Source organism: Poecile atricapillus, chromosome W, assembly GCF_030490865.1.
Source record: "Poecile atricapillus isolate bPoeAtr1 chromosome W, bPoeAtr1.hap1, whole genome shotgun sequence".
Taxonomy (NCBI): domain Eukaryota; kingdom Metazoa; phylum Chordata; class Aves; order Passeriformes; family Paridae; genus Poecile; species Poecile atricapillus.
Window position 1 is genome coordinate 18,814,908 of NC_081288.1, and position 14,690 is coordinate 18,829,597.

At 41.9% G+C, this 14,690-nt stretch overlaps 1 protein-coding gene across 2 annotated transcripts in view; it reads left to right on the forward strand.

Annotated features, from left to right (window-relative positions):
- The window catches only part of LOC131591720 (cyclic AMP-responsive element-binding protein 3-like protein 2), a 74,646-nt gene extending 60,238 nt beyond the window's left edge, over nucleotides 1–14,408 (forward strand). For both annotated transcript variants that reach the window (XM_058862703.1, XM_058862704.1), the window contains exons 9-12: nucleotides 4,882–4,981; nucleotides 5,899–6,025; nucleotides 6,707–6,932; nucleotides 7,728–14,408. In XM_058862703.1, coding sequence (XP_058718686.1) covers nucleotides 4,882–4,981; nucleotides 5,899–6,025; nucleotides 6,707–6,932; nucleotides 7,728–7,803 — 529 coding nt within the window. In that variant the 3' untranslated portion in view covers nucleotides 7,804–14,408. The remainder of the gene's footprint in view (nucleotides 1–4,881; nucleotides 4,982–5,898; nucleotides 6,026–6,706; nucleotides 6,933–7,727) is intronic.
- The last annotated feature ends 282 nt before the right edge of the window (nucleotides 14,409–14,690 follow it).

Consider the following 14,690-nt stretch of genomic DNA (forward strand, 5'->3'; position numbering starts at 1 on the left):
TGTGAAAGATTGTGAGATAACACAATGGAAGATAACAGAAAATTAAGAGTTATGATTACATGTTAAAACTATGCATTCAAGTATAGTTGTAGACAGAGTTGGATTTTTACCTTGTTGAAAAATTTGGCTATAGCTGCTTACCTAAAAGTTCATGAACATGTATTGCTGTCAGTCAGTTTGTGTAGTCTAGCTGGATTGACAGGAACTGAAGGACAATTTCCAAAGCATGCAGCTATTGAATAGCAGTTTCCTTTCAGTATATGCAATCAGATTTTAAGAGCATGTTAATCTCTATACAGAAAAAGTTAGCATAGATACATACCTAAGACTTCAGGGGAACCCTGCTTGCATTTCAAAATCTGGCTCCAAAACATGCAAACACTAGAATTTTTTTTCTGATAAAAGTGTTCCTTCACTACTCTCGGTAACATGAAAAAATATAGAAGATTCTTCTTGAAAGCAAACCTTAGTCTGAAAATCTGAGTCTGAAAAGATGCAATATCAAAGGTGCAAGTGTGGTCATTGCATCCACGAGCATCTCCCTAGGCATACACACATCTTAAAAGACAAGGCAGGAGGCTGGGGATCAAGATGCTAGAGTTTTTAATTCTCATTACTGAGTGGGTGAGTGCAGCATTTTTGTCAGCTTTAGTGTTAGAACACTAGCATATGTTACCTCTCCTAATTCGTGTGACTCAATCCCTTAAAAGAAACCCATCCAAGTTCCTTCCTAGGCAGTTTTCTCAAAACTAAGGAAGCATATTATTACATGCTTATCTGTTTTGTCTTATAGCCACAAGTGAGCCTTGGTTTGAGTAGCATCTAAACATGTGGGAAAACTGCTCTTTTAGAAATCAAAGGATGTGAAAAGAAGCTGGCTCTGGGTATTTAACTGAGTTGTCCCAGTCACCAAGAAGGCTTGACCCACTCACATTTTGGTACTGAGACCAAAGGCAGAAACTGCCAGTGATCCAGAGGATTGCAAACATTCTCTGACACCAGCGTTGTCTGCCTGGGAGCCAGGTCTGTTTGGGCTTAAAGACAAGTTTGAAACATCTGTTTCTGGGTGTGACGTGTTGAGAAGTGCTTTTGCTTCTCACTTCTGTTGAGTCTGTATTTGTGAGTATCTGGTGATCGCTTTTCCTGGAGAAATGATAGGCATAGGATCCGGTGCATGCGTGGTTGAGAGTGTCACACATGGACAATGAATGCAAGTGGCTGCCAGAGCTGCTCCCATGGAATAACAGTAGCCAGCTGTATAGATCTGCACTCACAAGCACCTTAAAGGCAATGCCTTGTAAATGAAAATGGGATATCCTTCCATTTCTCCAGCTCCCAGTCATCTAAAGAGCAAGTTGCACATCAGTCTGACCCACCAAGGGTTTATTAGCACCAAAGCGTCCAAACTTCACTGATTTGCCTGTCTGTTCTTTCATTTGAGACTGGTAAAGTCATTTTACCCAATAATTTTCAAGAAGTAAAGGATCTAGGTTTAAGTTGCAATGGCATATTTTGCACTTAATTTCAGGCCACCATTACAATATTTGACAAACCTTGGCAGCCCTGGAGTAGCTCCTTACTTTCAGACCAGCGGGACATTTGTTTTCATGCTGAAATACCTTTCATGAAAAATTGCTGGAGATTTTATTTGTAATTCAAATGAGGGAAAATTGTGGATTTAAATGGTCTTTTAGTTAAAACCTTAATTTGGGATTTGTCCCCTTTCCTACAAATGGGATGGGCAGATAAGAAATCTCTGTGTAGAGTTATAGAATAATTTTTCTCTCTCCTTATCAGAATTAGGTTTTGTTCCTCACACAATAGGAGCGATCCTCTAGAAACTTTTGATTAAGTGCTTGGTGTCCACTAGAAGTTGTCTTGTTTGTTTGTTCTTTTGTTTGTTTGAATTGATGTAGGATTTTAAACAGAAATACTGACTTGAGGAAATCTTCCGGGTGGTTCTGTAGTGACAAGTTTTCTCTGCTTAATTAAAGTATCTCTGCAAGCAGAAGGGAAGGCTTGATTTGGTCCATACTTTTGTAGTGAAAAGGCCTCTTCTGAAGATGAATTTATGTGAATGTGCACCAAAACCAAGACATCACAGAGCAAGTTTGCTGGCATTATGTGGAAGGAAGTGCAGGAATCTTCAGTCACTTTACAGCTTTCCTGTGAGGTGCTTCCATTGGCAGGGAAAAGCGTGAAACCACGCTCACACCTCCTACGGAATTGACCCTCTAATTGAATATCCCTGGGAAATGTGTCAGACACAGTGAAAATAATCCCTGTGGGTACAAACCCCCTTAGCATGCTGTCTTGGGATTGCATTTTCTCCTGTTAGGACTTAGCCATAGGCAGTGCATGCCACTAAAAGCATTTGTGGCCTTTGTACTGCTATTTAGAGGGAGCATCATAGTTCAGGAAAGTCCCTGTTCTGCAGGGCAGAGATCTGCTCCTTTTGCCTCTCCTGGTCCAGATCACCCATGCAGCTGTCCAGTCACAAGGTTTTGCATGGGAATCTTTTGACCTCAGAATCCAGTCTTCCACCATTCCAGATTCAAATAGAGAGTAAAAGCACCAAGGAGCATCTCATTTTGGCAGTGGCAGGATAAACTGATGTCATCTGATGAAACGTGTTTCTTGTTCTTGCCTTGGTTCCTGCTCACAGTTTGCAAATGCACCTGTATCCTGTCAGCTCCAAACACTGAGTCCTTGTCTGTTGAGAAGAAAACAGTAGCTCTGCTCAAAGAGATAAAGTGCTTGGGGAAGAAAGACATTTTATGTGAAGGTATTTGGTAAATAAGGTGGGGGATGAATCTTCCTCAGAATACCTGCCTAATCATAATTTTCAAAGAGACTGTTTTGTAATCAGCTCTCTGGGCCCCCTCTGCCCAACAGGTTTTTTAAATTGAGCATGAAAAGGCAGAGATGAGCAAAATGAGGAGAATTGCCTCTTCTCTGTTGATTTCCTCACCAGCCATTAGCTGTTTTCTCACTGACGCCTCCACAAAAAGTGGCAAGAATGATCAGCATTTCAAGGCTGCTGCTGCTGCCAGCCCCCGAGCTGAGGAGGAGGAGGAGGAGGAGAGCTCCTTCCTCCTCACTCTGCAGAGCTGTTCTGCATCGAGCCCAGTGAGTCAGGCCTGAAATGGGGGAAGGATTTAGCCTTCCAAAATAGCACAGAAAGTTCAGGGTTGAAAGGGCATTGCTGTCTAACACAGCAGGTGGCACACGGTGGGAATACAGTGGGCAATGTATTCTGTGCCAGGAAACGATGTGCACAAATCTGGTGAACCCCATGCCATGCGGTGGATGTCAGGAGGGATTGGGGAGAGCTGCCAAAGGGAGCAGGGAATTAGGATGGTCTCATTTATGTGGTGGACACTGTTCATATCTCTTCATTTGCCTGTGGTCTCTGTATTACTGAATAAAGGATTGCACTGGGTATATCGCTCTGCTGTTTAAATACTGAGTTGCAGAGTAAGCCATGCCCTCAAGAGCATGCAAGATATCCTTTCTTAACAAATTGAGAAGGATCTGCTGGCCCAGATAAATCTGTGCTGTGAGAATGCCTTGTGCTCATTTCAGAATGTATTCCTGAAGTCCTTGAATTCATTAAACCCTAATTAGCAGTGAGCATTGATGATTTAAAAAAAAAAAAAAATCTATGAAAATAGGCAGACCAGTGTATATTGAGCTGTGGAGGCACCTCTGGATCTGACCTACAATTAGCTTTTAGCCAGTTTGGTCTTAAAATACTCCTTCTATTTTCTCTGACATCCTGACCTTGCTTCTTGCTTTAGCTTTTGACGTAACAGCCTCCAAAACTGTCGTCTGGAGTTTCTATGGGGTATCCTCCACTGCAGATTGTGAAAGTTACAGGAGAAGTGAAAAGTAAACTTGGAAACAAACAGCAAATTTAGCATCTTGGTACAAAATTATTCTACATTTGTGTTGAGGATAGGCATTTGGGTTGCTCATAGATTGTTCAAAAAACTGCTGTGGAAACCCTGTATCAATCATACTTTGAGATCATTTCCCATTTAAATTACTTGTATTCTGACTGTAGTAATTTATGCTGTATTAGATAAAAAACCAAAAAACAAACAACCAACCAGTCAGAAAGGCTCTTCTGGTCTGGGACTTGACTCCAGTCACAAGAGAATTGTCATTGTGATTGGGACCTCTGAAAGACACAGTCAGAGTAGCCACTTGAAGCATCTGCAATTTTTTGTCAACTCTGCAGGATTTAATAAATAGCATTAACGTGTTTTATTTATTAAATGAATGTGAGACATGAAGGCTGTGCCTATGTCTGGTTTTAAGTCCTCTTTAAAAGTCAGCTGACATGTGTTCTAAACCAATAAACAGCAGGTTTTGGGGAAAAGAAGGTTTTGATAACCAACTGTATAACCAACTAGAGCAGTTGGAGGTTTTGATAACTAACAGCAGTTATAAAGCAGTTATAACCTCAATTCTGCATCTTTAAAAATAATGGCAAAGCTCCTGCTGAATTCATGACATAGTGTCAGGTTATATATGCAACCGGTCACTTGCATGTAGAGCAAGTGCCATTTTGTATAGAAACACTGAAAAGACAGTTTTTATTTATAAGAACTTAATGGAAGTACTGAAGAAGTAATTGTTCAGGGACATCAGCTGAGGGAAAAGCAAAAGATCTTGAAAGTTCCAGTGCTAATACATCTAAAAACTATGTAGAATTAAAAACATTCCTTGCTAGTAATTTCAAGGAGAAGACTTTAACTCTCTCTAGCTTATCCTAAATGCTGTATTATTTCCACATGTGGAATTTGAAACAAGAATCTATTTAACCAACAAGCAGGTCGGTGTGTGTGATGCTTGTCTGTTGTCTTTGCTTTCCAGAACTCTTCTGCAGCAGTTGCAGAGACTCCAAGCCGTGGTTGCTGGCAAAGTGTCCCGCTCGTGTAAGGCAGCTAGCACACAAACAGGGACCTGTCTTATGGTGAGTGTTCCTAAGGCTGGCTGGGAATTGTAAGGGAATGAGAATCTCTTTCCACTCCTCAAAAGCACATCTCTTGTTCTGCAAAGCCTCTCAATGGCAAATTTGCAGCTTGGGGAGCTCCTTTTCATCATTTGACAATTTTGAGGGAGATGAGACTTGTGACTGATGGAGATTAATGATGGTGGGAAGGTACTGAGTTCTGGAGGAGACTGGTCCTGCACTTTTGGTTGGGTGCTGCAGTGATAAAAGAAGGAGCTGTGCTCCTCCAAGTTACCCACTTTATTATTTCCTGCAGTATTATATGGTGGAAATAGTGTCTAGAGTTGTAAAATGAAAATGAGGGTGACCTTTGAGGTTCAGTGCTTTTGATACCAATAAAAATAAACTTGCTCAACCAAATCAAAATATGACTGAGGGTGTAAATCTGCCTCTGTCCTATTTCAGTAGTAGTAGTCAAGATAAGAAAATGAGTAGACTGAAACATTTCCTTTTCCCTCCTTACACTCAGCTATCAAGTTCCCTTTATATCTAAAGTGCTGTAAATTGATGGAAATAATTTACAAGGCCTAAGCTGTTCTCCCAATCTAGCCTCACTTTCTCTTGGAAGCAAGACTGGGCCAGCAGCAGAAATAACCTTGTAAATCCTCAGCAGTATCTGTAGAACACACATGGCAGCTTTGTCTGCTTTTCAACTTTGTGAGGAAATAAGACAGCTGGTCAGAATAGTGCAGTCATTAAAAACGAACCCCAGCATTGAAATGTGCCCTTTAAAACACTGAATGGTTATTGTACAGCTGCCTTTGCTAGGTGTAGAGTGATGAGAGTGGCCTCAAATGATTTGTTTTGATACAGTATCAGTTCTCATGTGCGCATGTGGGTCAAGTGCACTCACCTCTCCCGCATCCTCCCTTTGCCAGATGGTGGTGCTGTGCTTTGCAGTAGTTTTTGGCAGCTTCTCTCAGAGCTATGGGCCATATCCTTCTGCTACGAAGATGGTGTTGCCCAGGCAGCATTCCTCACCAGAGTCTTACACAGATTCCATTGGTAAGTGACAGCTATTCCAGTCCTGCTCTTTGCTTGGTTGTACTTAAGCACTTGTTTTCCACACCCATTCCTAACCCCTTTCTCAAGCACTTCTTGCAGTTCTGCTCCTTAAATGGCTATTTTTTAATATATATATAACTGTGTTTTTCTAAGAAAGATAACTTTGCAAACTATGCTGCTGGCAGCAGACTTCATTAAAATGAGCAAAACCTTTTCCCCACTAGCCTGCTTGATACTTCTGTTTAAGGAATTTTTTGCCTCTGTTTGCAGAGCTAAAGTTAGTGGTCCGTGAAAGGTAGCAGGCTTTCTACTCGGTAGCAAATGTTCATACTGTTAAAATGCACAAATTATTTCAGTTGCTGTTTTCTTTGCCAATGTCACCAAAGAGTCCAAAGGCTGAGAGGGAAACTGTTAGTATTACATAACCATAATGGACCAATGTATTATGAAAGTTATTATTTAATTTCGTTCTTGTTTTGTGAATAATTTAGAGCTTTTTGATCCCTACCTGGACCATTCCTGCGGTTTCTTTCTTCAGCTATCAAATTGCCAATTAATCAATATGGAAAGGCCTTTGCAGCTTTGGCTCTGGCCTAACAGTTTCCATTTCCTGAAATGACCAGGGCTGTTCTCTGAGCTGTCTGTTGCTCATGTCATGTTGCCTTCTGTCTTTGTATGCAGTGAGGTCAAGGAGTCTACTAATTTATGAAGAGCCTCACCAACTGGAGGAGCCATCAAGCCCGATCTCCTTTGCAGATCGCAGTGACAGGCAAACAGACGCCTCCAAGTTCACAACACTCTCCCTGGAAGCTGTGTCAGGGACACAGCAGGATGATATCATGCAGTTCACAATAGCCAACGAGACAAGGCTAGAAAAATCAGTGCTGCTGGGCCTGCAGCAGCACAGGTGAGTGCAGGGTTGTCACACTGTGTTCTGTGTCACTCTTGTTCATGGCTGAGCCTGGCAGCTCAGCTGTGCTGGGCACTGTGAAGCGTGAGGTAAGAGTTTGGTTTTGATCTGGACAGCCTATAGGCAAAGTCACTGTTGCTCTGGAGAAGTGGTTGCAACAGAATTGTGCTAGTACAGCTCCCAAACTTGATACTTCTGCCAGAAGCCTAACCCCTGTAAGCCTGTTAGTTTGGCTTACCCACTTCTTTAAAGCACTTGTGTGCTTCCCAAAGGAATAAGCTTTTGGCAGTTGTATGGAAGTGTGAGGTTGTGACTCACTGGAATTTCAATGAGGTTAGGGCATGAAGAGCTGGAGTTTCTCATCTTACTAAAGCATTACTGTGGAAAGTTTGCAGGACTCGGTCTCAAGAGACAGACATGTAAAATTATCTGACTATTTAAGTTCCTACACTGAGTTCTCTCACTTTTAGCATAAATGTAAGGGATTTTTTTTGGTGGTGGTGGTGGTGGTTTGTTGGGTTTTTTTTAGGCATAAATGTAAGTTTTGCAGGTCTCTGAAAAGAAAGAAAGTCACTGGTTTAAATATGTGTGCTTCTTTCTGCTGCACCTTTGTTTGCCTGGCACCAAAGAGATGACTACTTCAGTATAATTCAGTATGTTACCAGACTCAGCTAACTGACAATACCTACCTGGTAAATACTGAATGGTTCTTTAGCATTAGCCAAATCAAGCAGGATATGTACTTAGAAAAATTACTATTAGGGTTAACCTTTGGTTTTTTATTCCCTACAGAGTCAACTCGGAACTAGAAGGAAATGAAACACTGAAGATAATTGAAATAGATAGAAGAGTCAATGCCACCTCTTAAAAATAAAAAAGGCCTTTTTTCCTTGACTTCCCTCTTTCCCACATATTTTCAACCAAAGTTCCCCTGACTTGTCATCCTCAGTGAACCAAAGTACAAAAGAGAGGGAGTTCAACTTCTGCCATTGACTGGTGAGGCTGTGACTACAGATGGGATCTCTTGTCTTTGTAACTCCCTTCCTCACGTTGCACACAGTCCCTGTCTCTGCTTTTATCCCTTTCCTGTCTAACACTGCAAGGGCAGGATTGAATTGTGATGGCAGATGATGCCAGCAGCGTGCTGGTGACTGGTGGGTGGGTGTGCCTGCACAGCCTGATCTGAGCACAAGGACATTCTGGAGAAGGGTGAATTGTGTGAAACCAATGGGAGCATGTGGGTGATGGGTTTCCTGGGAGAAGGTAATTGAGAGAGAGAGGAGATGCAGCATGATGGTGCTTAGAGTCTCAGCACAGCTCCGTGCCTACTGGTCTACAGCGCTTGAGCCTTTTGGGAGGATGGAGAAGCACATGTGCAGCCTGCTTCTATAGGGACAAGAAAGGGCCCTGACACTGCTGAGTTCACAGCACAGGCAGGAGAGGGCTGGTCCATGATGCTGCTGAATTGTCCTCCCCTAGCTCTTCCTCTTCTCCCCTCCAGTCTCTTCATCACTTAGCATGGTAGGTTTCTCTATGCATTGGAAGCAGTCCCTTGAGAAATTAAACAAAGATCAGTCACTGTCTTACCACACTCTTTGTGGGAGAATTATGCTAGTTTAACTAAATCTGTTTAGAAAGCAGGTTTTGTTACATTTATGCAATATTTTAGATGGATGGCCTTTCGTCTGCTTAAGCTAATTTATTTAGCTTAAATCAGTTCCTTCCCAACAAACTAAGTCAATGTAAGGCTTAAACCAGAAGTGCCTCCTGAGAGGACCATATAGATTTAATTTATTGGCTTCTAGCTGGTTGATGAAAATTCTTGTGTAGACCCAGTCTCAGATTGTCTTGTGTTTTCCTTTTCTTGCCATCTTCCTGTTACTGTTGTAAATAGTATTTATTAGCTTTGAAAAATTCTGTTCAGGCAGTTGCAATGAAGAGAATTGAGCTTTCCTAACCCTGCAAGTGATCTGGGCAAACCCTGAAGTCGGACACATAAACATCACTGAACAACCAATTCCTCCCCTTAATTGTCCTAAAATAAAGCCACGTGTCTTATTTTCCTCTTACCTGCTTTTCCAGAGATGTGATCTGAGACTAACTGCTTTGGGCACAGACAGGCCCAGCTCCTGGCTAGAGGTGGTGGGTACTGTATTAACTGTGTGGCAGGGCAGCCTCTGCTCTGGGCAGCTGATGATGTTATGTAGGCAGGAGACCTGGCAAAGGAGGAATGGGATGAGCACGTGGGGAGGTGAAGTGACTGGCCCAGGCTCATTGAGAAAGCCAAGAGCAGCATTCTGGTCTGATCCTAGTCCAGTACTCTTCTCCATGCTTTGTTTCCTTCTTGTCCCGTGTTGTTGTTGTCTTCAAGTGTCCTCTCTCTCTCTCTCTCTCTCTCTCTCTGTACCCTGGTCATGCCTTTGCCTGAGCTGTGCTTCTTGCAATTTGTCCTTGCAGGGGCATAGTTGAACTCAGTCCAGAATTTGAGCAGGGTTTTATCTGGTTCTTACAGAAGGGCACTTGTGCTCCATTGAGGATGGATTTAATGTGAAAATCCTAATTCAGCAGGTTAGCATAGCTACTTTACAGTTTACCAGAAGAAGTCAATTAAAAAACAAAAGTAATTTGAAACTCTCTTTTATTTTTTTTTTTCCTAATGATAAATAAGGGAAAAACTAACCTAGCCTTACAAATAATTTTTTTTACTATGTACAGTAGATATTTCCTGCATTCTATTTTGTAAAATATTGAATTTGTATTTTATTACAGCATCTGTCACACCAGCTCCTTTCTTGTTCTTCATTCTCCTTAGAATTCCTTCCTTTGGTGTCCTATTTGCCACCCTCAGGCGTGACTCAAAATCCAGTGAAATGAGTGGAAGGGATTTGGTGACTTGGAGAGGACTGTGGATCAGTCCCCTCTGTGCCGTTTTAAGAAGGTGTTTCACATCTGTGACAGTGAAACAAGTGCCTGACTCCATGAGCTAGCTCTGATGTACAGATATGCTTTTCTAGGTAGTGCCCTATTCTTCTATGCAAGTGCCTTATTATTTTACCTGAGGTGACAATGAGAGTAGAAATGCTGTTGTAGTCTGTTCTGCAAGTGTTCCCATCTTGGCATGGGTCAACCTCCACCATAAAGTCTGTTTCCCTTCGCAGTGATCCTGCTGGGTTTTCTGAATCATTCCAGTATCCATTAACAACTTTTGTGTTTGGGGTTTTTTTAAATGGTTTCAGGCTTCACATGAACAGTGATCACTTGTGAGTGCCACCAGGGATGGCTGCATTGCTCAGCCACTTGAGGTCAGCAAAGTGACAGGAGAAAGCTGAGACTGACCCCAGCTGGTCAGCATAAGTGGGCAGGGTCAGAGTTTAGAAAGTTCCTCAAATGGTCTTTTTTTTTTCCAGAGCACCCTTGGTTTGCCAGATTTGAGGGCAACCAAGTGGTTAAATGTTTTGCAAAAGAGGCCCCAGGGTGTGAAACACAACACCACTTACTTGGTGTTGCAGTTTGCACTGTGCCCATTGCCAGCTAAATGCATCACCTCCCATTTCAGATACAGCTGGCTGACTTCACCTTGTGAAAACCAAAGTGGAATTATTTCTCAGCTCTTAAAGGACAGATGATTTTGCACAACCAAAATGGCTCCTCCTCTCTGAAACCTACTGCACTGGCCACCATTAAAATTTTGCCCTTTTTTTAAATGTAAAATTTTAAATTTAATTTGGGCATATTGGTGCAAATCTGATATCTGGAAGATAATCATATTTTTAATCATATTTTCATCCTGAGTATTTTAAACTGGCCATGGTCTGGGTCAGGCCTCTGTACTAATTCATCCAAGCTAGTATGGCCATACTGATTTCTTCTAAGTGTTTGATAATCTATTGCTAGAATCCTAATTTGTGTAATCCTTTAAATTATTTTTAGGTACTCTTTTAGGGAATCTCTTTGCCTAGCACACACATTGCTTGGGGATTTATTGTATTATATGTTACTTTATAAGGAAAAGCTTTGCTTCACTTTGGTATGTTTGTGATCATTTTTCTTCAGGGGCTTTAATAGAACAGGTTTCTCTGCTAGAGGCCAGGAAGTCCCCTGTCATCACTTACCCACAGGCTGTGGTGTGGCCAGGACCCCACAGTCCCCAGAGGGAGTTTGTGCCCGTGTTCTGTACCTGGCAGGGGACAGAGGAGGCAGGAGAAGCCCCAGCATCCAGGGAATACCCCGGTGGGAATGTTGATGCACTGCAGATCACATGGAGAGGCAGCTTTTGTGCTCTGAGTTAAGGGCATGGGGCAGGAGTAGGAAGGCACATTCAGGGAGAGGATGCCAGTAAGTGCTTTTAGTTAGTTCAGCTCTTTTACTTGAGGCCTTAGCTTTCTGCCAGTGTGCTTTTTCTGGTGATCAGTGACTTGGTGCTGTGGAATCATGTGTGTGTGTATATGGACAGGGTAAGCAAAGGCCTTGTGTGCTACATAATTTCCATTTCCAGTAGAGGACTTAAGTGATAAGAGTCCTCAGCTGCAAGGTTATGTTGCTCATCAGCATAATTTTATAAACACTAGTAAACTTACTTTTTGGCCTATAGCTTTAGAGCATGTCTAGATCTGTTGGGTCTTTGCTTCTAGAGAGATAAGCTATGAAGGAATGTAGGGCATTATTTTATATATATGTATATTTAAAAAGTCTGAAGCACAGGGCATATGACGTTTCTAACCTTTTTACCAATGTGTAGATAATACTGTTTTCTGCCCCACCCCAGGCTATTTATAGTTCTTTGCTTCACTTCTTTAATTTCATCTGTACCACTCAATATTTTTCGGCTGCACAAACTAATGGATTTGGCTTAGGTTCTTAGGCCACATCCCAGCTGATATAGCCAGCATGGTTCTCACACACTGCTCTTGGAGGCTGCAGGTCTGATTTGTACTGACAGGGGACCTTTTCCTCCACATCTCTTTGTGTAACCATGTATCTTGATGTGTTCTTGATTCTTGTAACATAGACCAAAAATTAATCTAAAACCTCTTTTTTTTCCCTGCAAAAGAAACCAACGCACCTCTCCACTCCCATCCTCCCAAACTATCAGTGGTGAATTCTGTCTAGACACTTTTAGAATGTAGGTCAAGTAAGTGAATGATGCTAATTGCTACGTTGGGAGGGATTTCCACTGAGTATTTGGGCTCTAGATTCTAGCTAGCGCCAAGAGGCCATTGTTCAAAACCCACGCAGCTAAGAACAGAGGAATACAGAGTATTTTTATACTCTTGGTGACTAAAATATTTCTTTCTCGAGTCACTAATTAAAAAGGGAACATTTTGTATTCTGAAGGTGAAATGATAGGTCAGTACTTTGTAGCTACAAAAGTTGTCCCAGCCTATATAACAGTGTAGTGCTGTGATGCATTGCTGCTTTGCACTATCTAGTGTTAAAGTTTAACAACTTTGGGGGTTGAAAGGGGAATGGACTGATGTATGTGTTAGGTAAGGTCTGTACAAAGAAAATGTAAGGATTCAATCCATCTTGTAGTTTTCTCATGGCCAGTAAAGTGACACTGGGCATTCAGAGAATTTCTTGAAGGTTAATCCAAATTAATACTGCATTGCTTAGGTGATCAGCATCCATTGGAGACTCTAGGATTGAGAGGGAAATTGCAATTTGAATTTCTCATTTTTATGTCAGGTCTTTTTCTGCTTTACCAAGGTGTGTATTATATATATGAATCAAATTCCTGTGTAAAAAAAAGTGCCTCATGCAGGGAACTCATTTGTGATGCTGTTTGGATCTGATGCTGAGTGGAGTTTGAATATTCTTTATTAGCAGTAGTCTCTTGTCTGCCCTACAGCCAGTCTCCAGATTCTTCTTCCAAGAGCTGTGACTAAAGAGGTGAGACCAGAACATGGGAAAGCTGGATTTGTAGACCTGTCTTACAGAAAGTGTGAAAGAAGAGGCAGGTGAAGGGACTCCTCACATCACAGGGAAACCTTCTAGTTCTTGATTCCATAAATCAGCAGTGATAGTCTCTTTCATTAGTTACCTGCTAGATTTAGCTTTACTCCTATTCCCCTTGCTCTTTAAAGCTATGCAGTCCTGTGTAGGTAGAGCTGACCTGTACATTATATCTTACTTTACCCTCTAAACATCAGGTAAAAATGTTTTTGAACCTCAGCAGTCCATAATGAAGGGAGTGGAAGAGAGAGAGGGGGAAGCAGAGGCAGGTACTGCATTTTTTTTTAAACAGAACTCTGCTCATATCTGACTTAACCATAGCAGATTTTAATCCAGTGGTGCTGGTTTAATGGCATCTTGCTTTCTTAATTTGTACAGTTAGCGAGAACGGGTGTGAGCGTGTGTGCATCTGTGCACATGTGCATGGTGAATGATCAAAAGGTATCAAAACCACAGAGTTTCATTTGTAATTTCTTAATGTAATAAATGTTGCTAAATAAAGGCATCTACCTGAACACACAGGGCACTTTGGGCTTGGTGCAGCAGAAAGCCCAGGCATTTCTCTCTGAAACCTGTTCACATTCCACATCACTGAGCACTTGTAAAACTGTTGTGTGACTTGCTGTCTGAAGACTGTCCTGTGATTAATTGTCGACTGAATGTTGTTGCACTGTGTCATTTTGTCTGGCCTTTCTAGAGAGCAGTTCTGGCTTGGTACAAAAAAATAATTATCTTATATTCTGCTATCATTTTTGGTCTGCAGAATTATGGCTTTGAATGCCTTTTTATTTTTATTTTTTTTTCTTATAGTGGTGTAAATTAGTCTTAAAAGGTGGCCCTGGGAGCACTGGTGCCCTAACCACCCCTGGGGCACAGTGAGATGCCAGCCAGGGGAAATAATTTCCTCTCAGAAGGTGGTGCAAGTACATCCCAGTTTCCTTGAGATTCACTAGGCCTTGCAAGGGTAAATTACCTGGTGTTGCTCTCTTGAAGAGAAATACATATCCATGGCCAATTCCATTGCCTTGGACCATGCAGAACAGCACAGACTAAGTCACTCTGCTGTGACACCCCTAGGGCACTTAAGCTGATTTTTCCCTTTTCTCTCTGTTCATGTGAATGCAGTATAGGTTTGTGCAAACATGTAAAACTATCTGAGATGTCAGGGACAGTGATCCTAGTGCAAAAGCACCCCCCCAAACTCCTTGGTAAGCTTCACTGGGGCCTCTTCTGACTGCAGATATCTCTATTCTCTTGCCATGTCTATTTAACTCTGTGTCTGTCTTCAGTGGCCTGTCTATTTTTGTACAAGTGCTGTCATCTGGATACGGTCCCACCTGATTGTTCACACTGCAAGCATGTCCATTGGGTGGAAATAAATTGCTGTTTCTCCTTTTTAAATCATCTGCCTGATTCTGTGAGAAAACAGACTACCTGCTTTTGTAGCCTAAATATGTATGTAGTGAACTATGTTATGCTTTTCATTTCTTGCAAATAAATATTTTCTGTAGAAAAAAACAAGTACTACTTGTTTGATTTCCTGATTATCAGAAAAAATCGGGGCCTTCGACTTTTCCACATGTGCCACGTGTCCATCTTCAACACAGCAGAACCCTGGTGACAGAAAAGGCAGCTGAAAGACAATGATGTGGGGTTTTACTGAAGCTGGCTGCCCCTTCCCTTTTTGAGGTTAGCAGGGAATTCTGTCTCAGTAATGGGTGGAAATCGGGTGAAGGCCGATGACATTTTTTAGTGACAGTGACACTCAGTGCTGTGCTGCAGCCCCATTAACAGTAAATTCTC